The following is a 26,100-nucleotide window of genomic DNA, read 5'->3' on the forward strand; positions in this document are numbered from 1 at the left end:
CACTGGGTTAAGTTTCATCTTCTAAACACGATATGCTGATTCTTAACAACAGTAAGTTGGAGGAAATCCTCTGGTTTATGTTCGTAGTGATCGATCACTTTTCAGGAGAGCAGAAGTAGATCCAGTTGCTCAACTTGCTGATTTTTCTTTAGCTTTTTTTTTTTTTTTTTGCCTGATTTGTTTACAGAAAGACAAACCTGGATCTCATAGTTATCATATGATAGTCACTGGGTTCCAAGGTTGGTGTGATTCTAATCATAAAAAAAAGAAAAGAAAAGCAGTGAAGAAACTTAATTTAGAGCTGAAATGGAGACAGGAAGGCTGACATTTGTCCTTCAAGTTTTACTGTAATGTGTTATTTAACAAAAGAGGACTATGCCAACCCCTGGCCCGAGTCAGTCATGTATGTGAGACACCCTCTAACAATAAAATCAGGTTTAATCCATTTATTACTCTTCACAGCATTTTCATTTCCATATACTGTTGAGGTCTGACCCCAAAGCTGTCAGGCCCCAGGTATTTAACCTCCATGAATATATTAAAACAAGCAGACACACAGACACACACACTGCTTCATTGGCTGGACTAATATATGATGAAGCACCAAACTGGCATAATTAATCAGCGACTTAAACAGAAATATCCTGATTAAAAAAATGACCTGTTGATTTCGCCAACAAAGCAGGGGGCATGCATCTGTTTTGTGTGTGTGTGTGTGTGTGTGTGTGTGTGTGTGTGTGTGTGTGTGTGTGTGTGTGTGTGTGTGAGGAATGGGGAGTATTACCACGCTGTATAAATCCACACCAAGCACAATTAACAAGCAATGGGGAGGAGAAGTAATTAGTATTATCTGCTTATTGCCGTCAACCCCTATTCTAAGGAAAAGGGGTTAAAAAACACACAATGACACACACACACACACACACACACACACACACACACACACACACACACACACACACACACATGCAAGCACGCACACACTAATTCCCTCCAGGCAAATGTGTAAGAGCTAATTACAAGCTCATTTACAACTCTATGCAGTCTCCTCTCAGACAGGTCCACCCCCTCTGCATCCTCCCCTCCCTTCACCCCCAAAACTCCTGCATGTTAGCTTTACCTCTCAGCTCAAGCCGGGAGCTCTCAGCAAACAAACGACAAAAGTGACTTCCTCATCTGTTGCTGTGGGGTGTAAAGAGAAGAGAGAAGATCTCTTGATTATATAGACACAGGTGATATAAAGTCAGCATGGATGGAAAATACTGATAGGAGATAACAGTAACAACATTCGGTGGGTTATTGGTGAATACAAAGAATAAATAAGGGAAAAGTCATACCTTTGTACAGGTGTGATCTAAAATATGTAATTGGTTTTGGTATAACTGAAGATGCCTCACTGAACAAACTCTTTGAGAAATGTTGTGGCCTCTAAACAAAATCTTTATTTAGATGCAATCCTGTGAAAAACTAAGGACACCCTCAATGCTTTTATAGGAACCAAGCAGCAGTAGTAACAGCCAGGTGAGACTACTGCTGCTTGATTCAATGAACTGATCATAAGCAAGTTTGAGCATCTCCATAAAAGGAGAGGTTTTGAAAGATCGCTGGTCTGGAGCATTCAGGTGTGCATTAAAACTCAAGACAGGAGTGGACGTTCAACCGAGCTCAGACCAATACTCAGAGAAACGGCAAAATCAGAAGAGTCTGTCAGACCCTAGAAACTTTAGCTAGTCTGTTAAACATAATTTGTCAGTACGATTAGAAAAACACTGAACAAGAATGAACTGTTTGGGAGGAGAATACCTTGTCTCTGTAAAAAAGGACATGGCTGCACAGCTTCAGTTTGCAAAACTGTATCCTTACAAAACAAAAGTTTTAAAAAAAAAAGTACTTTGGAAAGAAAAGACCAAAGTGGAGACTTTAGGTCATACTGCACATCACCATGGTAAAAAACAAAAACAACATATCAGCACAAACACCTCATGCGACCTGTTAGCACAGTGATGGAGGGGTCATTATTTGGGCTTGTTTTACATCCACAGGACCTGAACACCTCGCAGTCACTGAGTCAGCCATGACCTCCTCTGTATACCAAAATATTCTAGAGTCAAATGTGTCTGTGTGAGGGGTGTGTGGGGTAATATTCCTCCACAATAATGTGAGAGACTGATACATCACACAGAAAAGGATTTTGCTTCAAGTTATTGCAGCTAAACTGTTTAATCATGAGGGAACTTAGTTTTTAAACCACTGTATTGATAAGTTCAGACTATGCAGTGTTAGGAACAGTTCATCAAAGCCAATGACTAACTGGTTAATTACACAATTTACAGGTTTTACTTTTACTTATTTTTACATTTTTCTTTTCATTTACAGGGTTTGCTCATTTTGGTTTAGTTTTTGAATTAGTTTCAGTTTTTGTCTTAATTTCAGGTCGTATTTGTCAGCTGCAAATTTAAGCCTTTTATAGCAGATATTCTAATGCAAACCCTTCACTCGCAGTCATGTAGACATCAAAATCTTAGTAAACATGACAAATGTGACCAAATTAGACCAAACCTGCGAAGGTTTCTTCATACAGAGTGTTGTAGGTCTCAGGTTTCAGTTATTTAGCTTTTATTTTTCATTTCAGTTAACTATCCTTTGATTTATTTTGTTTTACTTATAATAACTTATAATGTAATAACCCTGGTTATGAGATTCAACCACAGTTAAAGCACTCACAATTGCAAATTTAGAAGATTTAATTTCCAGAACCCTGAAGGAAGCTCTTAAAGATCAGTAATCTTGAGGCATGTGCTGTTCCTTGTAGTGCCTGGTTTCTTGACATTACAGCATTTCCAAGGGAAATCTGAACTGAACTGAAGCAACAGGGTCTTTAAAAGAAAATTCAGCCCTATTATTTGTAACATTTGTGCTTTCCAGGTATCACTAACAGGTGGGTTGGGTTGTTGTTCCCTCCAGCACAATGAACCACCTCCAGACAGTATCATGTTCCCTGTTTGTGGGATCAGCTTACCACAAGCTCACGGTTAGCTGGCAAACTCTAATTTAAGCCAAAGAAAAAATAGCCCAGCAAATCACTGCTTGCACTGGATTGTTTCTTTTCTTTGCTAATTGTGGTCACAGAGCTTTGTATAGACCTGCCTACGTGGGGAACAAAGGTAAAAGATAACACCCAGAAACCCAATGAGGTCACAGAAATGTGGAGGATTGGATTTCTTGTGATTTTTTAGCATTATTAAATTTAAGAGGATTTCAAATTTTCATCATCTTTGTCTCTTTTTTTTCATGTGTGACTTTTAAAGACATATTTTCTGGGGTTTTTTAAGACACAGCAATTAAAAATCAACCACGCAGACTGCTGTCTCAGTTTTAAGGGTTTAAAGCCGACTCCCCGAATTTATGCATTTAATAAATAAAGATAAACATAAAACATAAAACATAAAGATGTTGGAAGAAGTCAAATATTTTTAATGAATAATAAAAACATAACAGCACAGCAGCCAGTATAAAAAGTAGATATGTACAGCTGAAATATTCAGTAAACAACAGTGTGCACTGATATCATTTCACGAGCTTTGATTTTAGATCAGCTACACCAACAGCGTAGACTTTTTTCAGTTATCTGTCTTGTCACAGGAGCCTGGTCTTCCTCTGTGATCCTCTTCTTCATATGTAACAGGTGCTGGTGGTTGTTTAGGAATCCTAAGGGATTTAAGGTGGGACTTATTTTTACCTAATACTATAATGCTCATTAATTCCTGCTTTGGTGACTTACCTCCCCTGATCCTCTCTGGACCGCCCGGCCCTGCCCAGCCTAGCCTCGCCCTCTGTGCTGCTGACGCTGTCAGGGCCTCGACGAGGAGGATAATACAGCACTGAAAGATAGATGTCTACATGTCTGACGTTTATGTGTCGTAAATATAAGCAAACTTTGTGGCCTATGACCTGAAATGTGGTGTGTTTTTTCTTTAGATTGTATTGATGTCAAATGGGATAAATATGAGACAAACCCACAAAAAAGTAAATTAACTGGATGTTCATACTTTGACTTTAATGATTCTGCAGCTAGTTTGCTGTGTTTTTGGTACACCTTAAAATATACATTAGTAAATGTAAGCAGAACTTAATTTAAATAAATGCACATTACATACCAATTATGTTTGCTGCTGTTCTGAACTTCTGAGCTTCAGTATGAACTTCTTCCAGAGTAGGACAAGTTTTACTGCTTTATAACCACCAGGTCAACGGCACTAATTAACTTTTAGTTTGTCTCTTTCTATAGGCTCATGTCTGAAAACATTAGGATCATATGGAGGGAACCCCACTTTATTGTGACACCTGTCAACATGTGTCTCCTCCAAGCTGCACTAAATCATATGAAGAGAATTGTTCACGCCAAAACAGGACATCTCAAAACATGCTGCACTTAACTGGCAATTTACTCTTTTACTCTGGTAATTTAGTAAATAATACACTGTGTGTAAATATCTGTGAGAATGGGGGGAAAGGGGATTTAAGTGACATTGAATGTGGTATGGTTGTTGTCAGACAGACTCTTCTGACTGTTTCAGAAACTGCTGATCTGTAGATCTGAATCTGTAGGGTTCAAAAAAAGAGAAAATATCCAGTGAGCAGATCTCTGGCTGGAAATGCTTTGGTGATGTCAGAGGTCAGAGAATGGGCATAGTGCTTCGAGCTCATAGAAAGGCAACAGTCCCTCAAATAAATGAATGCATAAAATATATATTGTTACAATTACACAAAACTGTTCCTGGTATACTTGACTTTTAGGACCTCCAAGCCTGAAGTTATCTTCATTATCAGTTAGAGCCCCTCCTCATCCTTTTCTTCTTCTTCTTTGGTGCAGCCCTATAAATTTGGGGTAGCCCTTCGGCCTCTCCCTTTTCTACAATTCCCCTGTGGGAGCTCGTGTCATTTCTTTTAGAACAGTAATTATATCTTTATCCACCCTGGTGGGTGTTTTCTTTCTGATCTGTGTGAAATATGTTGCATGTAAGTTTGTACTTCATGTTTAATGTAAAAATAAATACAGCGCCCTTTTCTACAATTCCCCTGTGGGGGAGGAGCTGGAGCGAGCAAGTTATTTACTTTCTTTTTACCTTTCATTGTCAGACACAATGCACGAACACACCGGTTACACAAGGTATGTAAAAAAAAAAAAAAAAGCATCTCTGAATGTAGAACCTCAAAGCAGAAGGGCTACAGCAGCAGAAGACCACACTGGAAGCTGGTCTGATGAGTTTTAATTTCTGCTGCAAAATTCAGATGGTCAGGTCACAGTTTCGCATTAGCAACATGAAAGCATAGTCCAACAGAGCACCTTTATGATGTGGTGCAATGGGAGATTCTCATGATGGATGTGCAGGCGGAAAATCTGCTGCAACTGTGTGATGCTGTCACGTCAGGAATATTTTAGCATCTTGTTGAATCTGAGCCATGAAGAATTAAAGCAGTTCTGAAGAAAAACCAGTACTAGCAGCGTGTACCCAATGAACTGAGTGGAGAAAGTTAACTTGTTTGCAAAATTTGAATAAAATTTTAGTTAATCAACACAAAAATAAAGGTTTAAATCAGTTTTTACCAAACTTATTACTCACTTATCCTCACTTTTATCTTTCTGCAATCAGAGCTGATGTGGACACTTACACACTGACATGATCCATTAACCAGGAGCCACATGCCTGCGGTCATTCAGCCTTCAGCCCTCTTCATGCTGTACTAAGCTGTAATGATAAATAATGTTCTCAAATCTCATTTAGAATTATTAATTGTTTGTGTGGATTATTGAAATTTGCAATTATGCAATTAATTAACCGTATCAAAATGTGTTCATGTGAGCTGAAATAATATGACCTAATTACTAGTTTATTGATCATTTATTAGGTGTATTTAAATAAATAGTACAGCGCACAGGGTCTGAAGGGCACTATGCTGCATTTTTCAACCAAAACCAATCTTTAAAGTTCAGCTCCAGCAAACAGTAAACATATGAAAAAGCTTCATTTATATCAGTATCATAGTCCTTTTTCAGTCTGTGTTACTGTAATAAATGTTTTTTTGTTGCACCTCCAAACATTCGATACAACCTCTGGCGTCATGAGCGCAACAAAATTCACAACAATGAAATAAATAGTGAAAACAAATAGTCGCGCTCACTCGTGGCTTATATTGATTTCCATTAAAGCCATGTTGTGTGATCCTTTGATACAGTGGCTGACAGTTCAACTAAAGTTTAATCTGTCAAATAAATCCAACCTAATCTCTTGTTCCACAACCGCTACACCAAGTATATTAACGTCTGTAACTGCTTAGCAGAAGTGCTTCTACTCAGCCATCAGTGCTACACTTCATAAACCTTTTACAAGTACACAACAATCCATCACGTTCTCTATCGATGCAGATAATATCAGTCAGGTCTTCTCTGAGACATTGTTGTCATACACCCGGGTTGTGTTGTGCAAACACTGGGGTAATGGTATCATAGCGCCCAACATCTGTTAGTGAATTATGGTGATAAATGAGCCTTGCATTAGCACATCGATCGATGCAGAAGCTATTGTAAGTGTGTGTGAGTGTGTGTGGCTGGTGCAGACCATATGTTTCCCCTTTTTTTTGAAACCACCTGCCTTATTTTGTGCTTACAAGCTACCTCTAACATGTCCAGGCCTCTGGGGTCGGCCTCCTCAAGCTGTTCTTTAGCAGTTTTGGCAGTTTGGTGGTGCGTGTTGTCCTTGTGGGGGGGCTAGCTTAAGCGGCTGCTTAAACAATGTTTAAGTTGGTGGTGAGTGTCAAAGTAACAGCAAAATGAGGTTTCCCTGCTGAACGCTGCATTGTAATGAGATGATCAATATTAATTTTACTTGTCAGAGGTTTTAGTGCTGTGACTGAACACATGTGTTCTCTTCAAACAACACATGTATGAATGCAAAGCTGACAGCTTCTAATGATTACGCTGCTAGTGTGTCTGCATTTGTCTATATGCGTATGGCTCCTGGATCTTTTCCTGCTGGGTTCATGTGACAGCCGGGGCGAGAGGCTAAGAGGCGTTAGCTTGGTGAGAAGGATTACCTATATCTGTTAGGCCTCCTTTTCCTTCCCTTGGGCAGTGTCACGTCTCATTACTTCTGTCCTCCAGCCTGGATAGTCTGGCTTTAGTGGGATGCATTTAAAATGCAGGCAGCCGGGGCGTCCAGGAACACCAGGTTTAGAGGTAGAGTGATATGTGTGCCTTTTGCCTGAGAGGCTTTCTTCAGTAAGTAGACAGGTAAACTTCTCCGAAAGCTGGCGCGGATGGCAGCTAAGCCGTCGCTTGTTTAAGTGAAACGGATGCATGCATCACAGAGATCGACATGCCCAGCGTGTGGTTACAATCTGTTGTTGGGATCGTTGATCAAAACAAGAGTGTTTTTGTGTTTGTGATTGAGACCTGAATCTTATTAACAGGCACCATTACAAGAATGAAAAGGAGAAGGGTGGAGGCAGATAGATAGATAGATAGATAGATAGAACTTGTACTATTCTAACAAGTCACCACCTTTATTATGAAAATGAAGCTGCTGCCATATCGATGATGATTTGGCCTGAACATTTCACATTTTGATTCATGACTCCATCAGACCTGTTCCACTGAATTTCATGTCAGTTCTTGTGTAATTTGCCAAATCTCAGCTTACCTGACATACTTTCCCTTCTGTAAGAATGGCTTTTTTACAGCCACCCTTCCACTGTGACCATTTCTGATGAGGCTTTAGTAAACAAGGGATAGATCAACTGAAGGACCAAATGTCTCTCTCACCTTGTGTCAGGATTGTTTCCTCTTTGTTAAGAGTATGACTCTCAGATACTGTGAATCTGTTGTAGATAGCCTGACTCTGCACATCATGCTGAGATATGCCAGGTTTTCAGCTAATAGCTCTTTGGGAATCACCTTGACTTTACATCTGTCAAACTATGTTACCTTTGCTTTTTTTCACAGATTCAACTAAAGAATTTGGAACAAGTGTTAGGTCGGTGGTCTAACAAACAGAAAATCATTTCACTAGCTGGGCCCACGTCCTCATTTTAGGTTTAACAGTGTTTGAGTAGGTAAATGCTTTGACATGAATTGAGCTGCGGTTTGGGGAAGGCCTCGAAGGGGAATGGCGATGGTTCCCGGGCCTGGCAGATCCCCACGTACTAAATAGAGGTGAAGAAGTTAAAGAATGGAGAACAAGGAAGCAGGGAGGGAGGGTGGGGCACGTAAACGAGAATGATCGGCTTGCAAAACTGGGGGAACCTACATAGATGACAACTGGAAGGAGCATGTTTGGAGGCATGTTTTAATGCTCCTGAAAGTCCGATACATAATCTCCAATTCTTTGAAAATGGACAGGTGCAAGGACTGAAGAACAGTCGATAGAGCTCCAGAAAGCTTCGAGAATTATTGCTAAGAAAATCTGCATCCTTAGAAGAAAAATATAAGGAAAAAAAAAAAAAGCACCGCTGTAATAAATCTAAAACAAGCTGTCTTGCAGAAAATTAATGGAAAAAATTCAGACCAGTCAGAGACATCCAAGTAGTTTTTGAAGTGAAAGATATCATGGTCCCTGATAAACGTGACAGTTTGCTCCTTTTTCTGTTATGTGGTTATGTGAACGATCATGCTGCCTTTTTTTTTTTTAGAGATGTTTGACTCTGTGCTGGAGAAAGAAATTTCAAGCAACAAAACATTAAATGATCAATCATTAAGTATAGATGTCTCCAGCAGCTCTAATGTAACCATTTCTGTTATGTTGTTTTATAAAATTATGTGTTTTTGGTCAGGTTGGAATTAAGAAGAAATCTTTTTTTTTATGGTTGTTTGGCATTAGAGGTTAACAAATAATCATAAGTATTGTTTACAACACATAAAATATAATTCTTATAGCAGCATTCAGCTTGCATGGCTGTTTTTGCTTCACTTCACTGGAATAGCTTAATGTGAAAATGATGAATTACAGTCACAAAGTTTTACTTTTTTGTGCAGTTCTTGTGAAACAAAATCCATATTTCATATTTTCACACATTGTCAGATGCCTTGAGTCACAAGCTGAGCATATGCAGAGATCTTTTAAACCATTTCTCTAAACCAATTGTCCTAATCACTTGTAAATCCTTCCAGTCAAGTGGCTCATGAGAAGAAATCGATGACATTAAGCTGAGTAACCATAAACATCCTTTGTGGTCGTTTTCTCTCCACACTCTTGTTAAACATGCTACAGTGAACAAACGCCCTCTTCATCCCCCCACATTTCATTCTGTGAATTCCTTTCATCAGTGTGGGTCACTGACTCCGTCTTTCTGCTCTTGCTCCTCCGCTGACCCGTGCTGCTTGTCCTGCATGTCTACAAGATATGTTTGTTGACCCATTGCTCTTGTTGCCCTCCCTCCCCCCCTTCCCCATCGAGGAACCCCCTGCCGCCTGCTCATCTCGCCCTCCAGCTGGTTCCCTCCACTGTCCAGAAGCCGCCGAGCTCTCCTGGCATGAGTAGGATGGCTAATCTAGATAGCGGGAGGCCTCCCTCCTGCAAGCATACACAAGAGAAGGAAACCCTAATTGCTTATGTCATAAAGCTCTCTGACCCAGATAAGCCTTCACTCCCCAAAGCTGCTGAGATAAACCCCACTTTACCTCACCAAACCTGCCTCTCCTGATCCACCATCCCCCTCCTAACCTTTCCGCGCCTTCTGCTACGTTATTAACACCCTGAGCAGGGGGAGAAGAAATGTACATCATGGGTTTTAAAGTTTAAAAAAGATGACTAAGCATATACCAATTATATATAGTATGTATGAAAAATAAATGAATAACTTAAATGCATGAGTACTCTAACTCAAAGATTTTTGCTACATTGGTAAGGCCTTGCTGTTGTACATGAGTAATAGGGAAGTCGCGATGAAGTGAGTGGAAGGCAAAAACAAAGCCTTACTTAATAAAGCTGGTGATGACCAAGTGTGCGTCCAATGAAAGCTGATCTAAAGTCATAGCATGGCGTTGCGTGCCACTTGCCCTCGTGTGCCTGGACCCAATAATGAAGGCTTAGCCACAAAATGCTACGGCCCCTCGCACAGTTGCCGAGTGCTGAATGTCACACGTGCTCCACTTTATCAACCAACAGATGGCCAGTTAAACCATCAACGCTCGAGCGAGGTTGAAGCTGAGCACAATGATACTGACGTGTTTTATTTTCTTCATCACCTTTCTTTTTTTTTTATTTATCAGGATATAATGAAGGCTCTCCTGGGATCCTCACTGGCCATGGGCGTCATTGCAGAGGGAATTCAGTCCATATGAAGCAGAAGTCATACAGAGAACTCATTAAACTCCAGTGTAACAGAGATCTTAATTACTAAGTAGGAACTTTTAATTGGATTCTGTCCCAGCTCACCTTGTAATCACCTGTCACATGCTGTTGGTGCTTTAAAGCCTCCCCATCTTAAACCCCGTTACACCACAGGTTAGAGTTAACTAGGTCAAGTGTTTTGGAGAATGATACTCCCCTGATAACTCGCAGTTTTCTCACTTTGAGCGACACATATAAAGGTTTTACATAACGTCACGCACGCTCTGTGTTCAGACGGGCGAAGCCTGCTGTGTTTGAAACGCTTTACTTGGACATGAAGTGTTGCAGTTGTTTTCAAATGATGTTTCTGGAAACTCTGTTGACATTAGATGTCATTGCAAATCCCTCTGGTGAAGTTAATTGATTGGATTTGAGCAATTCCAAGTGTTCAAAGAACCTTCGCATGACTGAGGATGTTTGTTTTCTTACTTACAATTTGTTTTCAAATTACTTTTCATTGGAAACGTGTACACAAACAATACAAGAAAAAAATGTAATAATATTTAATTACTATTTATAAAAAATGGTGGTATAAAAACACATACAGTGAAGTTATTTATTTTACAGTTTTGTAGGGTGAGTGAATGCATTTTTAAAAATTCAGCCCAAGGGAGTCTTTACTCGTCTTATAACAGAATAATCTGGACCCATTTTTTATGCCAAATAAGCATTTCAGTTTAATAAAATAAAAGACAAATACATTTCTTCATCCTCCCACTTTACTTATGCATAAATGATAATATATATACATGTTTAATTTTGAAGTATTTTATACATTATTTCATATCAGTGACCTTCCATGATTTGTAAAGCGACTCATTAAAGGAGCATTTCCTGAATTCTTTCATTTAAAAAAAAAAAAAAAAGAGTCTAATATCCAGTCATTATTGCGATTGTTGTCTAATCTTTCAGTGCGTGATAAAGTTTGACTGAATGCTTTACAATATTTAAAAATTGTCAGGGTCTCGGGGGGTGGTGGGGGGGCTAAGACAGGGGTTAGAGGCGAGAGGCAGGGCACTCTGTGGACAGGTGCCAGTCTGTCACAGGGCTCACTACATCTCAGTTACATCTAAATAATTATTATTTTTGTCCAGTAAAGCTGAATTTTAAGCATGTTCACAATGTGGATGCTGTTACATTTCCTTTGATTTAATGAAGTCCAGTCTGAACCTACTGTAGGTTCAATAGAAAAAATGTGATATTTTAAGTGATATCAGTCTTACCCGTAAGTCTCAATAAATTAGAGCCATTAGCACAGATCCTTTCCCAATTTTTCCCAAATACCTCTTGGAGATGTTATATTTGTATTTCTCCCCTTTATCAATCAACAACCTTCAATATTTATAAGCCTCTCGACTTTTGTTGTGCCCACTCCGGGTCGGGGATGAGTTCCTGCCCCAAGTGGAGGAGTTCAAGTATCTCGGGGTCTTGTTCGTGAGTGATGGGAGAAGGGAGCCGGAGATCGACAGACGGATTGGGGCTGCAGCTGCAGTAATGCGGACGCTGCACCGGTCCGTCGTGGTGAAGAGGGAGCTGAGTGTAAAAGCGAAGCTCTCAATTTACCGGTCGATCTACGTCCCTACCCTCACCTATGGCCACGAGCTGTGGGTAGTGACCGAAAGAACGAGATCGCGGATACAAGCGGCAGAAATGAGCTTCCTCCGAAGGGTGGCTGGCCTCTCCCTTAGAGATAGGGTGAGAAGTTCGGCCATCCGGGAGGGGCTCAGAGTAGAGCCGCTGCTCCTCCACATCGAAAGGAGCCAGCTGAGGTGGTTCGGGCATCTGACAAGGATGCCCCCTGGGCGCCTCCTGGGTGAGGTGTTCCAGGCATGTCCCACCGGGAGGAGGCCCCGGGGCAGACCCAGGACACGCTGGAGAGATTATATCTCTCGGCTGGCCTGGGAACGCCTTGGTATTCCCCCGGATAAGCTGGAGGAGGTGGCTGGGGAGAGGGAGGTCTAGGCCTCTTTGCTTAGGCTGCTGCCCCCGCGACCCGGCCCCGGATAAAGCGGATGAAGATGGATGGATGGATGGATGGATGGATGGACTTTTGTTGAATTGAAAACTGACTGAATGGCCAAAGGATTTCTGAAGTTTCTACGTGTAGTATGTTTGCTAATGTTGGTAAATAGACTGCACAGGATTAAGGGCAATATATGAAATGAAGAAATTACAATATTAAGTGTTTTGCACACTTCCATTACACTGTCTTGTCTTGTTTTTTTGCACATTGCATTTTACATAGTCCTGTGTTTGTCTGTCATATGTAGCACCAGGAATGTTGTCTCGTTTCACTCTGTACTGAACCACTGTACATGTTTGAAATGACAATAACAGTCACTTGACATCTTCATGCAGCGCATTAAGTGCTTTCTAACAAACAGACACAGATGCACTGGAGGCAGCTCGGGGTTCAGTATCTTTCCTAAGCCATGTGGGCTGGATGATCCAGGGATCAAGCCACTGACCTTCTGACTAGAAGACGACCTGGTCTACCACCTGAGCCACAGCTGGCTCATTCTTTCATTTGCATACTCTGAGTTTGTGATATAATCAGGTGTGATTTCACTAACTTACTCTATTCTTGAGTTAGAGTCAATCACAGTCACGGGTCAAATGTAAATAATCCAGGTTTATTAGAAATTTCAACAATACAAATCAGGCATCATAGAGAAAAAATAAATAAATAAAAAAAACCCAATAAATTTCCAAATAAAGAAGAAACACTGCACCAGGAAAAAGCACTGCACCACATAATCACATAAGGTAACGTGTTCAAACTGAATCTGCTCCAAAAACACTAAATAAATTATTTCATAGTGGTTTAAAAAAAAAATCACAATGTTCCATTTAAATTTGGTGCTACAGGTTATTCTTTGTGGCTCGAGGTCATAAAAAACTATTCCTGTTAACAAGAGTTTTTACAATAAATATATCACAAACATGACGAGTGAGGAAGAAAAAACACATCAGTCCGTCTCGAATCGAGAATTACATTTAAATTAAACACTTAAACATGTGAGTCAAACATATCTGAAGTGTATATGCATTCACTACAAACAAAGAAGAAGAGTGGTAGTCGAGGTTAATACTGTCTGTATGTACCGTAGTTACAGAATAAAGCCTAAGATCAAACATTTGCTGTCTTTTACTCCAATAGTAGCAAGAGAAGCAATCCTTTAACACCACAGGCTGCTCCTGTTTGTGGTTCACACTTTGATTATGCTTTATATGTGTGCTACATTAGTGCCTGTAGCTGCCTGCTCCCAACACACACTCCAGCTGAAGAGGTAAAAACAACAAAAATCTCTTGATAAATGTAGAGGGCTGCCAGTGTCAGATCCCCAGTGTTATAAATACAGCAGTTCTCCACAGTGTATGCAAAAATCTAGTGTTGTGCATAATCTCTGTACACAGGCTCCCACAGCTTTGTTCTCATGAGATGAACCCTTTCAGTCTGATAAGCACTCGCAGCCAAATATGCTAACGGCCGTGCTGCGGAGCTGCTTCGCGTCCTGAGCACCAAACAGCGCCGCTGATGTGCGACTGTTGCCACCTTGTGGTCAGAGCGCACTATAAGACAGGCTTTACTCCCATGATTGCAGGTCTGCAGAGCAACAATCAGACTACTTCATCATTTTTTTTCTTGAATAGCTGACATAAATGTCTGAAACCAGGCCAAACAAGTGAAGTTAAATAGTGTGAGGAGGGTTTTTTTAGCCACAGAAATCTGTGTCAAATCAAAAGATGCAGATCCATCTGCTGTGACGACCTTGTCAGAATAAAGGAGCAGCTTTATCTTTAAACTAGTGTTTTTGCCCTTGGAGGAAATATAATAATCAGACCCTTCAAGTCCCCAAAAGGAAGAAATGTAGCATTTTTAGCTTCTCTTCCAGTCAGAGGGCTGCTAGTGTTTGTATATATGTAGATGGAGAACTTGTTTCTGTACAGAAAGCCTGATTAAAGCATCTTCAGCATCGCTCTACAAAACAACGCCGCTGCCTTCCTGCTGATGTCTCCTTGTAGACCAGTAGACCTTTGTGATGCTCCACCACCTTCCTAAAAATGAAGCTGCTCCGTCAGTCTGCAGGAGAATAAGCTGGTCAGGAGCTCCACATTAAGCAGCAGGTCCTTACTGTTGGTCCCTGATGTATCAACGAATTCATTTTTCTGCCAGCTGCTGTCAAACACCACCATGCATGTTAACTTTAAACACAATGTCTGAAATGTAAGAGGTTAAACTTCATGTTACTCGCAGTGAAATCTAGGACTCTGCTCCATTTTTCAATCTGGACGAGTATAAAATGATTTCCAAATATAGGATGCATGGATCCTTATGTGCTTTAAAATGACCCTAAATGCTTTCTGGATGTGCATTTAAGTGAAATCGCAGTGAACTCCAGATTTTCTGCCCTGTTTCTCACTCTTGAATTATCATTTCTTTTTCTCCCATCCAAGCGAACACTCAGAAATCCCCAGGCAGCATTTCCCTGATGCTCATTTTCACAAAATTTGAAATAAACGCCTACTGTGCCACCATCACAAAAAAAAAAGAAAAATCAGAGAGAAACTAGGAAATTGATGTGCTGACTATGAAAGTTGGGCAGAAAGGGTTTTACAGGAAGCTAAATCTGGATACAAGAAGAAAGCGTCCGTCGTTTCAGCTCGACAGCGACTTCATCGGCGGCCGATGACCTCGTCTTTTTTTCAGCAGCGCCGGGCGGAGGACGGATATTTGGTCTTCAGGCCCTCTTTGAAGTTGCGAAACAGAACCCGGTTGCGTTTGTTCTCCTCGTCTTTCCTAGCGTGGAACTCCCCCTGGATCTTGAAGCCGCGGTGCACCACAAAGGCAGTGCTCAGCACGGAGAACCTGTATCCGGCCACGTGGAGCTCACAGGCCTGGAGGGAGATTAAACAACAGCATGAGAAGACAGACGTGGAGGTGGGAAGTGATGAGAGCGAATGGGGGGAGGTGAGAGAAGATAATGACACAGGAGACGGTTTTGGTATCGAGGGCAGAAGGCGTGAGAACAAAGGTGAGCGAGCGGACATGAGGAAGGAGAGATGAAATGTCTTCTTCAGGTACGAGGTGTCAGGGAGAGGCTGCGTGGAGCGATGAAACCGACAAAGGTGTGGAGACATTTCCACAGGGGAAAGGAGAAGCTTAGAAAAAGAAGGCCATGAGGTTTAGAAGAGACTACAACCAAAAACGATTTGTGTCGAGCAGATTAATTTAATTTAAAGGAGCCTTCACACCTTTAATATAGTACTTTCCTAAAGTTGAGGAACCTGTGAGAGGTCAAAGCTGATGCACCAGAGGCAGACGTCCTGTGACTTCTCGTCCTCAGTACAGGTGTGTCCACAATCATGTGTTTTAGTGTTAAAATGTGTACCTCTTACTGCATTTACATCCTCATCTGAAGTTTTAGGAAGCTTAAAACTCCATAAAAAAAGCTGCTGACCCAGTTTTAATCTGAAAAGTCCAGGATTATAAAAAAAAAAAGAGAGATTTTATGGGATTTCATCCCGCTCTGGGTCACGTCCTCTCCCACTGCTGTGACTCATTAAACTTCATTTGTGATGACTCCTAATCTCTTGTCCATCTCCATGACCTCTTTACTCTTTTGTGTTACTTTTAGTAACTTCCATTCATTTTCCAAACTGTTTATAGTGTTTATGTTAAATGATCTGCTATAATGATAAAGTTCAGCCAATTTGAAGGCAGGAAGTAGAAGCAACTTAAATAATAAGCGTGTGAGATAACAGACTTGTCAATAGCACAGCTCTATCACTAAGATATGGGAGAGTATTTAAATTAAAATAATGTTTAAAAGACAGTTTTTATGCTTTCAGCTGCAGCCACGGTGGCGCTTAACAGAAGTTTAAAACAAAGACATTAGATACTGTTGGTCTGGGGGATCTCCAGCAATGGCGATGCTATTATTAGAATTGATTATCAGTAGGGGGTAATCTCTAAACTTGAACTTAGAGATGCAGGTTAATTGGCTTGAATCACCAATTAACCTGCATGTATCTGCAGGAGGGAGTCGGAGCAATAGTGATATTTATTGATAGTGTAAAGTTTCTTTAAAGGCAGAAAAATGACTGGTAGCATATATTTGTGCACTTGCTTTTGAATTTAGTCTACAATTTAATTTAAGCAATTCATCTACAGAGTTTTGGACCTGGAAAAAAACCTGAATCTTTTAGTGCAAACAGAAATAATAAAGAAAGTCCTCGATGATAGAAAAAGTGAAGAAAAAGCCTCCATGTGAGTAAAGAGTGAATAAACTGCAGACTTGTGTCAAACTGTGTTTGCAGATCTTATAGAGTAGTAGTGCACCAAGTACTTCTTCCTATGAAAATATACACAACTTACAGTCAAATTAAGAGATTTAAATGCAGAGGTCGGCAAAGTTGTCGACCACTTTCCAGTTTTTTAAAAATACAGCAAAGTATAAATACTGCTGACTTTGGTTTACTGGGACCTGGGCTTTTAATTTTAGAAGGCTGATCGTTCCAGCCACCAAACACCTGGAACAAGCTGCTGCTTTACTCCTTTAGTCTAAGAGCGATACTGATGCTGACAGTGTGTGGTAGCTCTCTCCTGTATGTTCAGTGATTGTTGTGGTTTTGTATTCAAACACCTCATGGGCTTCAGCTAACAGGCAGATCTTCTTGAAATCATGACCACCTTTCTCATACCAACCTGGCTGATACGATTGAAGCCATACTGCTTGAAGTTCTCATCGTAGAGAGGCACAGAGCGGTGCCCGATATAAAAGGGCTCCCAGGGGTCCACCCAGATGAGCGTGTAGGCAACTTCCAGGGTTCCCGTCTCTCTGACGTGGCTGTTTACCCACTGTGAGTAGTTGGTGGGGGCCTGACAACGAGGACACAGCTCTTCATAAAAGGGCCGGACTTCACCGACCTGGTAGAGTTGAACCAGCTCTGCCTTTGTGGCTGGCATCTTCCTAGCGTGGCGGATCTCGAAAGCTGGTAGGACGAAGACCTCGTCACTCGCTGGCTCACGCTTGCTGATCATGGCCATAAACTGCTCATGCAGGTCGGCGCTTGGCAACATGTCCATGTCAATGACCAAGATGTAGGAGGACTCCGTGCCCCCTCTGGCGATGTTACGAAGAAGGTTGTTGGGGTAGGAGATGTTTCCGCTCATAGCATAGTTCTTGTACTTCTCCCCGTGAGTCTCCAGTCTGGAGAACACTGAGGCACAGTCCTCAAGACCTGCAAAATGCTCACGGTCCTGCTCCGGGAAGCTGGCCATCTCTCCAGAGAGGCAAACCAAGTGGAAGTCCACCAGGGCTTGGATGTGAGGGCAGAAGAAGCTGAGAGCGTACACCAGAGCAGTGGCAAACTTCACATCTTGGCCGTGAGCGAATATGGCCACAGAGATGGGGTTCTGCCACCTCTCCAGCAAGGACTCCAGGTAGTGCAGGTTGTTGATAGTGGTGTGTGTAGCTAGAGCCAGGATGTTGGAGCTGGGGTCAGATCCCGGCTTCTCATTCGTGGTGAAGTCACTTTTGATTAAGTTCTTGTACACTCGGTACTGCCCGCTGTTGTCAAAGATCCCGCCGGTGGACAGTGAGTACCTCAGGCGCTCCTTCCGCGAGTTTTTCTCCGGGTGGGCATTTTTCTTGGCCCCGGAGCCTCCGAAGAGCTCCGAGTATCGGTACCGCTGCTGCTTTCCGTGAAACTTGGACAGGAAGGAAAGATAGATGAGCTGCAGCAGCGCCACAATCAGCAGGGCGCTCAGCACTACTTTGAAGGCGGAACATTTCTTGGAGAGATGCATCCCAGACAGGCTGCAGGACACAAAGAGGTCCGAAAACCACAGCTGGATGCCTCTTACTGCTCTATTTCTGTCCCAGCTAGCGTCACCGACACTGGCGCCTCGGTGCTAACTGCAGCCTCCTCGGCTGGAAATGTAACGAATACTCGATCGCATGTTTTCCCGGTTAGTGGCAGCGCTGACCTAGATTTCCACACGACTCACAAAAGAACAAATATAGCGATCATCGAGTTTCTGTGATCTCCATCAAAGCACAGCACAGTTGTCAGCAGTCTGCTGCTGCTGCGACAGCGGCGCACACCGATGTGTTATAACCGTAATGACGGAAGTAAAGGCGCTGCTGAATTTACTCCTGGAGAAGTGTTTGCGCTTGTTTTTAATTTGTCCTAAAGGCCAATGTGTGAACCCGTGGATGTTCTAAATACGGTGCCACGTTACGTGAGAACGAAGTCTTTAGAAACAAGCCACATAAATATGGACACTATTCTAATAGGTTGCCGTTGAATACAATTTGCTGTTGCGGTAGAGACATTCAGACGAGGTGGCCGAGTGGTTAAGGCGATGGACTGCTAATCCATTGTGCTCTGCACGCGTGGGTTCGAATCCCATCCTCGTCGGTAGCTTTTCACTTTTTCCCACTTAATCCTGAATCACGTGTTTTGTCAGTTACGTAACGCCATATGTTTAAAAATAATCTCAGTTGCTCAGTATCACTTGTTCACATTAGTCCAAACGGACCATGAGGTTTAAATTACAAATGAAGGAGCTTCAATCAATCTGCCTCATTCCCATATAAAACCCAGAATCAATACTATAAAGTGTAGCTATATATAGAGAGAGAGAGATAAATATAGATACGTGCAGATATGGCAGTGCACACAGACGCCCAGAGAAAATATCATCTCGCATTTTTTATTGTTTTTGTTAGCTTTTCTTTTCCCCTGTCTCAGTTTACTTTAGTTTCCAGAGTTAATCTGATATTTTAAGGTTTATTTTGTTTGCCTAAGAGTTTTTGGTGTGGTTCATTCTAGTTATCATTCTATAGTTATTTTTGTTGCTGTTGGTTTTGTTTTTGGTGGTTATTTGTCATAGGTAAGATAATAAGTTCGCAAGCACACGGCTCTCTACCACATACTCGTCTCAACTAAACATAAGCTCCAGTCTTTTTATGTTTGACAAAACTAAACTTACAAAAATTACAACTAAAGACATTTTTTATTTTTTGGTTTAGTTTTGTAAACAATCAACATCCTTTCCATTTTTCTTTAAAGTGTGGTGTTTCACTTAAAGTCCTTTCAGTTCCCCACACTAAGTTTGTTATTTATAATTGCCTTGCAGACAAATTAGGAGCAATCCAAAACTTGGACACCAAAATGTACCTTAAAGGTATTATATCTTACGTTAACTGACGTGTATTTTCCTGTTGATACATCTTAGGCATTTTCTGTACTTGAGTAAACAAAGTTATCTTCCTTTCACTGTGTCCAAAACCTTTGGTGAGTGGCAAACTTTTCACTCTCCCAGAAAACCCCCAGAGGTCTTTTTATAAAAACTCCATACAAAAGACTTTCCCCATCTTGAAATCAGTCTTAGATCACCATGCTGAAGGATGTCTCAATTTCTGAACGTCGTGACTTGATAGAGCCATAATAAACGATAGAGGTTTATCCTTTGAAAGCAGGTGCTGCACATACAGGCAAATATACAAACCATGCTATGAGAGGGACTCTTTAAACTAGTCCTTTTTCCTTCACCATTCGTGTGTGAGAACAATTTATGATGCACTTCTGTTGAACCTCGTCTCTTGTTTAAAACTCTTGTTGGCTCCACTCCTAATGGAAGTGATGAGATGAACTGAGAGCAACAAGAAAACACAACTGTGACATTTTTTATTCATCATCATTAACAAAAACAAAGGCCTTACAACACATTAACCGTGTGGACAGTGCTCATGGGGTCCTAGGAGGCATTTCCTCAGTTATGGTGGGTTTTTATTATTAAGGTGTGACAGTTACACTTCCAGGTTCATCACCCCTGAACACAAACTGACCTCATTCAGAGCTAATACTCTACATGAAGTCAAATTTTTGCACATCTTTCAAAACGATCTCTTTGTTACATATTTTACTGGATGTTTAGGCGTCCCATTTGTTCTTAGTTTTCAAAATTAATCTTTAATTAGTTGTATCTTGTGTGAAAAAAAAACAAACACTTTCTATAATCTTAAGACAGCAAAATCATGTTTTTAGCTGCTCCTGTGTGAGTGCGGGTAAATATTCAGGGGGTTGAATTCAGTCAGTGAACTGATGTCACAGTATTTCAGCATTAAAAAAGGCAAACATAAGACAGCTTTAACTTTCACACTGAACATAAGGAAGCTGAATACACCTGCTGCAAATTAACAAGTGCGTTAGATTAAGCAGAGATTTCAGTAAACTTCAAATCCAGAGTTATCCTGCAAAGAGTTTGTTTTCCACCTAAACTGTGTGACTCCATCTACGTGTTCAGCACTGCAGAAATCAAAGGGCCCTGCTGTCACTGTCCATGCTCACTACCTATGAAACTAAAACACCGGCTCCGCTTTTGGATCCGCCTCCTTCGCTGTCCCTGGAGGGAGCGGCTGACTGGCCCTTTTCCTCTCCTTCGCCCTCTCCCACCAAACGTATGTTGTAGCGTTCCCTGTACTCTGTGAGCTCCCGCCCCTTCGTCTGCATCTGTGAGTTGATGGACTCGATTATTTTGGAGATCTGTGAGGACAGAAGGAGGAAGAAAATTAAATTTTGAGTTAAATAAGTGTCTGAGTACAATATAGGACGCTATTAAACGCCAGAGCACTCAGTGTTTAAAGAAAAATTGTAAAATGCTCTCATTTCCTCTTCCATCACCTGTTCTTTGTTGTTTTCCAAGGCAGGTAGAACTTCTTTTACTGTCCTCTCCACCAACACTCCTCCTATTAGACGAAAGCATTTCCTCGATGGATCCACCTCCTTCAATGTGTCTACTACTAAGCTGAATAGAAAAACAGAAATGTTAAAAAGAAAACTTATTCAACTCAAAAGGTAACACAGGAATGCCTCAGCTAGTAGCTGACATTGTGATTCCCCAGACTGTGAAATATTTGCGGCTAAGAACATGCATTCAGTGTTACATTCACATGCACCACCTGGTCTGCCCTAGAGCTTACCGTATTTTCACGACCATAAGGCGCACTTAAAAGTCTTAGATTTTCTTCAAAAAGTGCGGCGCCCTATAGCGCGGTGCGCCCTATGTGTTGTAAGGAGGACGTAGTAGAGAACACCATGAGAACGTTAAAGGGTGAAGTGTGGGCGTTGATCGTATATACCGGGACAATCGCACATACCTGTATAAAAGAACAGGTATGTGCATTATGCAGGACATCGTTGTTTTAACAACCCTGAAAATGGCAAAGAGACACGCTTACGAAGCACAGTTTAAACTGAAGGCCATCAGCTACACGGAGGAACATGGAAATCGAGCAGCGGCGAGAGAATTTAAGATTAACGAATCGATGGTTCGCAAATGGAGGAAGCTGGAAAACAAGCTCCGGCAGGTCAAGAAAACGCAGCTGAGTTTCCACGGACATAAGGCGAGGTGGCTCGAGTTGGAGGAAAGACTCGAGCGGTGGATCATCGAGCAAAGAGCGAGCGGGAGAAGCATTTCGACGGTCACCATTCGGCTAAAAGCAGTTTCACTAGCTGAAGAGATGAACATTGAACATTTCCAAGGAGGTCCGTCTTGGTGCTTTCGTTTTATGAAACGGTGCCATTTTTCCATCCGGACCAGGACTACGGTAGCGCAGCAACTTCCAGCGGATTATAAGGAAAAGCTGGCAATCTTCCGCTCCTACTGCAGCAAACACATCGGCGACAAAAACATCCAGCCCAGCCACATCACAAACATGGACGAGGTCCCGCTCACTTTTGACATCCCGGTGAGTCACACTGTGGAGAAGAAGGGGACCAGCACGGTAGCGATACGCACAACGGGGTATGAAAAGTCTTCTTTTACGCATACGGTACTTGTATGCGCCCTATGGTCCAGTGCGCCTTATGTGTGTGTTAAATACAGTAAGGGCACACATAACTGAGACTGCGCCTTTTAGCACAGTGCGCCTTATGGTCGTGAAAATACAGTATTACGTATTTAGATGCTTATAATATCAGGCCATAAGTCTCAATTAACCTCCACATCCACAAGTCCACTAGGATCATAAATTTCATCATCAGACAGTGAGTGTGAGGGTCCATGTGTCTACGAGGACTTATCCACGGAGACTTTATTTCACCATGCACCGACCACACATGCACTCTGGGAGGTGAACTTAAAAGAAGTATAACAGGAATAACGACTCAGCCATCAGGTCTTCCACCAAGTATATTAATACCCATACAAGTATATCTGACACTTCATTTAAGCATTTATTTATTTTTATATTTAAACGTTTTAAGATCAGTTACTTAAACTCAGTTACCAAAGTAACTGCTGCAAACCAGCCACCTGTTCTGGTTGTGCCAATGAACTGTTGGCAATCAGTACTGTTTGCAAACATGCAAACGTTTCCTAATAAACACTTGCTGTGTGTGTTCTCTATCATCTGTCTGCTTTTTCTGTGTTCACGTGTGTGCGCACACATTTGAGAAGGCACGCAGTAAAACCATAAAATAATTTAGCTGCTTCCCAGTGCGTGTTGCAAGCCATGGTCAGATGGATTAAACTCCACCATCTTGGACTTCTGCTCTGAGATCCTCGATGAGTTGGAGGGGCACTGGAGCTAGAACCTGAGCTAGAATTTGACGAGGACCTAGAGTCAAGGCATGACCCTTGATACCTAGATAACGTCTATCGCCACTAGGATTTCATTCTGCTGTCGTAGCATCGGAGTCGTCAAATAGCATAACTGAATTCTGTATATCAATAAATCATGTTCAGTTCTCTCTTTCTTGAACTGCTGCATGAAACTTCTTTGTAAATGTAAACTGTTTAGAGCGGATCAGAAGGTTTGTACCGACCTGTGCTCGTTGATGTCCATCTCCAACTCTGCAGCTTTAGAAGCCATACTGCGCTGTTCCTGACGCATCCTCTGAAATGTTGCCACCACCTGCCACACAAAACCACAGTGAGCACCATCATGGACCAGCAGAGACTGGACATGTAAGCATGTCTGATCCACACATAGTTAAGGTGTAAAAGTCTATGTAACCTCACTTAACAGAAATTCACACATTTTCAGTCATTTTTTGGCTATATCATAAAAATAATGGCATTTTAATTTTGAGTAACTTAAACACCTCCTGGTGATCAAAACCAGTGAGCCCTGTTTCTACCAGTGGGGGCTGTGTGGAAACTGTGAGGGATTGTTCACATTAACAATTAACCAGACTTCACTAAAAACACATAGGTTCTCTACAACAACACACACAGCCATCACTATTTTATGAGATGACTGAGGGATTTTAATATCCGCTCAGCATGAGTCTGTGATGGTCACTGCCGTACTCTATGCTGTTCTGTGCTGCGCTGGGACAGCAGAGGGCAGCTGACACCAACAAACGCAAACTGATCCATGATGGACAGCCTGCAGGAGCACCACATGAAACCATTGCATTAATCACATTAATCGCTTTCCACATACTTTTGTTGAGAGCAGCTACACTGCAGGACTTTTACGGCAGACTCAGTTCATCGTTACAGGTACTTTATGAATATCTGAGTAATGTGGCTTCACGTTGATTGAGTCGGGCTGGGTGGTCTTCAGTTATAAAAATAGCATCTTCTATTCACCCAGCCACACCACCTCGTTACACACACGCGCACATTTAAATACGTCTAACAGCAATAAACCGCGCTCTAGAAGCGCACACCTGACCCCAGCTCATTATATGAACGCATAAACCTTCATGTTTAACACCAGCTGCTTGTTAGAGAGCAGACCATGACGGCGATGGGAAGCTAACGTTAGCTTTAGCTATCCGGGACTCAAACTGGTGGCTGTAACTCAACCGCACACGGCCCAACGACAACAATATCAACGACTGCACCGGTGAAGCAGCCTGAGGTGGAGGGGAGGGTACCTGTTCAGCTGACGGGCCGGACTGTTTCCCACCGCTGCTGTTGCTGGATTTGCTACCCGTGCTGCTACTGTTGGCTGCCATCTTGGAAGGGTGTTGCTGCGAGGGACCCAGGAAAGACGTACAGGGCTGGTTTACGCGATTGCCTGTATAGAAATGAATAGAATAAAATAAAGTGGGACTTTTCATTATGGTATTATTTTCTTTTAATCACTGTAGTATGTGAAATTTTGGACTGCCTCACATTACTAGGCCTTCAGTATTGACCAATTACTGTATGGACCTTAAATGACATTGTTACACAGCCTATGTTGTTTTTATTGTGGATTATACAATTTTTATTTTTACTTCTTATGGTGTTGCTGCAAGACGGCAATTTCCCTTGCGTGATCAATAAAGAATCTGTCTATTTACACTCTATAGCGAATTCATTCCTTTATGAAATCCCATTTGAAAGCCTTAACATTAGAGTTTTCCATATTATTTATGAGTGACTTATGCTGGGCTCACACTGTGCGATTTTTGGCCCATTTTGAGCCGATTTTTGAGTCGACCGTTTTGGCGATCGGTCCGATTTTGGCCTTCATCGTGCGCCGTGCATCGTGTAGTATACGTGGGGTAACGAGAAGCGATTAACACCTCACGACCAGCTCCCGATCATCAATCGCTTGGTCGTGATCCTCGCGACCGTCGTGAGGCTGTCACCGCAGCTTTTCACACTGCGCACGCGCAAACACAAATGTCGGCGAAAAAGACGGAGCAGCACAGCAGTGCAGCGTGTGATGTGGACACAAGCGATGGAGGCACAACTTGTAGAACTATGGCAAGCTCATCAGGAGCCTTTTCGATGTGGCCTAACAAAATTATCACGACCACAACAACCGTGAAAATAGTTGGTTCTACATTGCTGCTCAATCACAGCTGCCTGATCAATGTTTTTCATTAGCAATTTAGCAAAGTTGATGGTGGTGGTGTGTCTGTGTGAGTGGAAGACAGAGAGAGAGAGCGAGCAACAGATTTTCTGTTATAACCTTAATTTTTATGGACGCACAGTTTGAGAACTCAGGTCGCATCAGAGCATCGGGCCGTATACAACAACAACAATCTTTATTTATAGAGCACATTTAAAAACCAACGGTATGCCAAAGTGCTTAACATAAAACAAGTTAACACAAGTATAAACAGAGTCATAAAAATAGAAGTGTAAAATTATGTTCACAGGAAAAGCCACCAATAAAAAATATAACTATAGCACATAACCATAGCACAATATAACTATGCCATCAAAACACAATGGCGACAAGACATACACAGCAGAAATAAAAGCATGATAGGAAAATTAATAGAATAAATAAATCTCTGCAAACAAGGCCAGCATTCAACCGGTAGAAAAAGCAAGATTAAACAAATACGTTTTAAGCCGTGATTTAAAAGATTGAATAGAGTCAGACGCCCGGATGCCAATCGGAAGGTTGTTCCACAACTCTGGTGCAGCCAGAGCAAACGCTCGATCACCTCTAGATTTCAGCCGAGATCTAGGCTGCACCAGCAGTAACTGCGAGGATGATCTTAAAGCCCTAGCAGGAACATATGAGCTTAAGAGTTCCTTAAGATAGCTCGGTGCTGTGTTATTAGTGATTTTAAAAGTAAACAACAGAATTTTAAATTGGATACGGTATTTCACAGGAGTAATGTGGGCAAACTTCCTAGTTTTGGTTAGAATGCGTGCAGCAGCATTTTGGACTGTCTGTAATCTGTGAAGGAGGGCAGAGTGGAGACCAAAATAGAGTGAATTGCAGTAATCCAGCCTCGA

General features: G+C 41.8%; 2 protein-coding genes and 1 non-coding gene across 3 annotated transcripts; 1 reads left to right on the top strand and 2 right to left on the bottom strand.

Moving 5' to 3' along the window:
* Positions 1-13,935: 13,935 nt before the first annotated feature.
* Positions 13,936-18,523, bottom strand: b4gat1 (beta-1,4-glucuronyltransferase 1). Its single transcript, XM_085397886.1, has 2 exons — positions 17,098-18,523; positions 13,936-15,287 (listed from the first exon to the last, which is right to left on the bottom strand). The coding sequence occupies exons 1-2, from the start codon at positions 18,199-18,201 to the stop codon at positions 15,096-15,098; spliced, it is 1,296 nt and encodes a 431-aa protein (XP_085254012.1). The 5' UTR covers positions 18,202-18,523; the 3' UTR covers positions 13,936-15,095.
* A 210-nt stretch (positions 18,524-18,733) lies between these two features.
* trnas-gcu (transfer RNA serine (anticodon GCU)) lies at positions 18,734-18,815 on the top strand. Its single transcript has one exon. It is a non-coding gene; the product is annotated as a tRNA-Ser (tRNA).
* A 1,257-nt stretch (positions 18,816-20,072) lies between these two features.
* On the bottom strand, positions 20,073-24,445 carry pfdn2 (prefoldin subunit 2). The gene is made up of 4 exons (XM_085397873.1): positions 24,291-24,445; positions 23,229-23,317; positions 21,084-21,207; positions 20,073-20,945 (listed from the first exon to the last, which is right to left on the bottom strand). The coding sequence occupies exons 1-4, from the start codon at positions 24,369-24,371 to the stop codon at positions 20,754-20,756; spliced, it is 486 nt and encodes a 161-aa protein (XP_085253999.1). The 5' UTR covers positions 24,372-24,445; the 3' UTR covers positions 20,073-20,753.
* Between the last annotated feature and the right edge of the window lie 1,655 nt (positions 24,446-26,100).

The sequence above is a fragment of the Rhamphochromis longiceps genome, linkage group LG3, assembly GCF_057381845.1.
Source record: "Rhamphochromis longiceps isolate RC_006_pf linkage group LG3, R_longiceps_female_GT1.1, whole genome shotgun sequence".
NCBI lineage: Eukaryota > Metazoa > Chordata > Actinopteri > Cichliformes > Cichlidae > Rhamphochromis > Rhamphochromis longiceps.

What these genes read in the sequence shown, in the direction of transcription:
- pfdn2 (XM_085397873.1), bottom strand. Translation starts at nt 24,371, where the DNA reads ATGGCAGCCAACAGTAGCAGCACGGGTAGCAAATCCAGCAACAGCAGC. An exon ending in CCGGCCCGTCAGCTGAACAG is followed by an intron (nt 23,318 to 24,290) that starts GTACCCTCCCCT and finishes TTTGTGTGGCAG; the next exon opens with GTGGTGGCAACATTTCAGAG. An exon ending in ATGGACATCAACGAGCACAG is followed by an intron (nt 21,208 to 23,228) that starts GTCGGTACAAAC and finishes TTTTCTATTCAG; the next exon opens with CTTAGTAGTAGACACATTGA.
- b4gat1 (XM_085397886.1), bottom strand. Translation starts at nt 18,201, where the DNA reads ATGCATCTCTCCAAGAAATGTTCCGCCTTCAAAGTAGTGCTGAGCGCC. An exon ending in GCTTCAATCGTATCAGCCAG is followed by an intron (nt 15,288 to 17,097) that starts GTTGGTATGAGA and finishes ATCTCCCTCCAG; the next exon opens with GCCTGTGAGCTCCACGTGGC.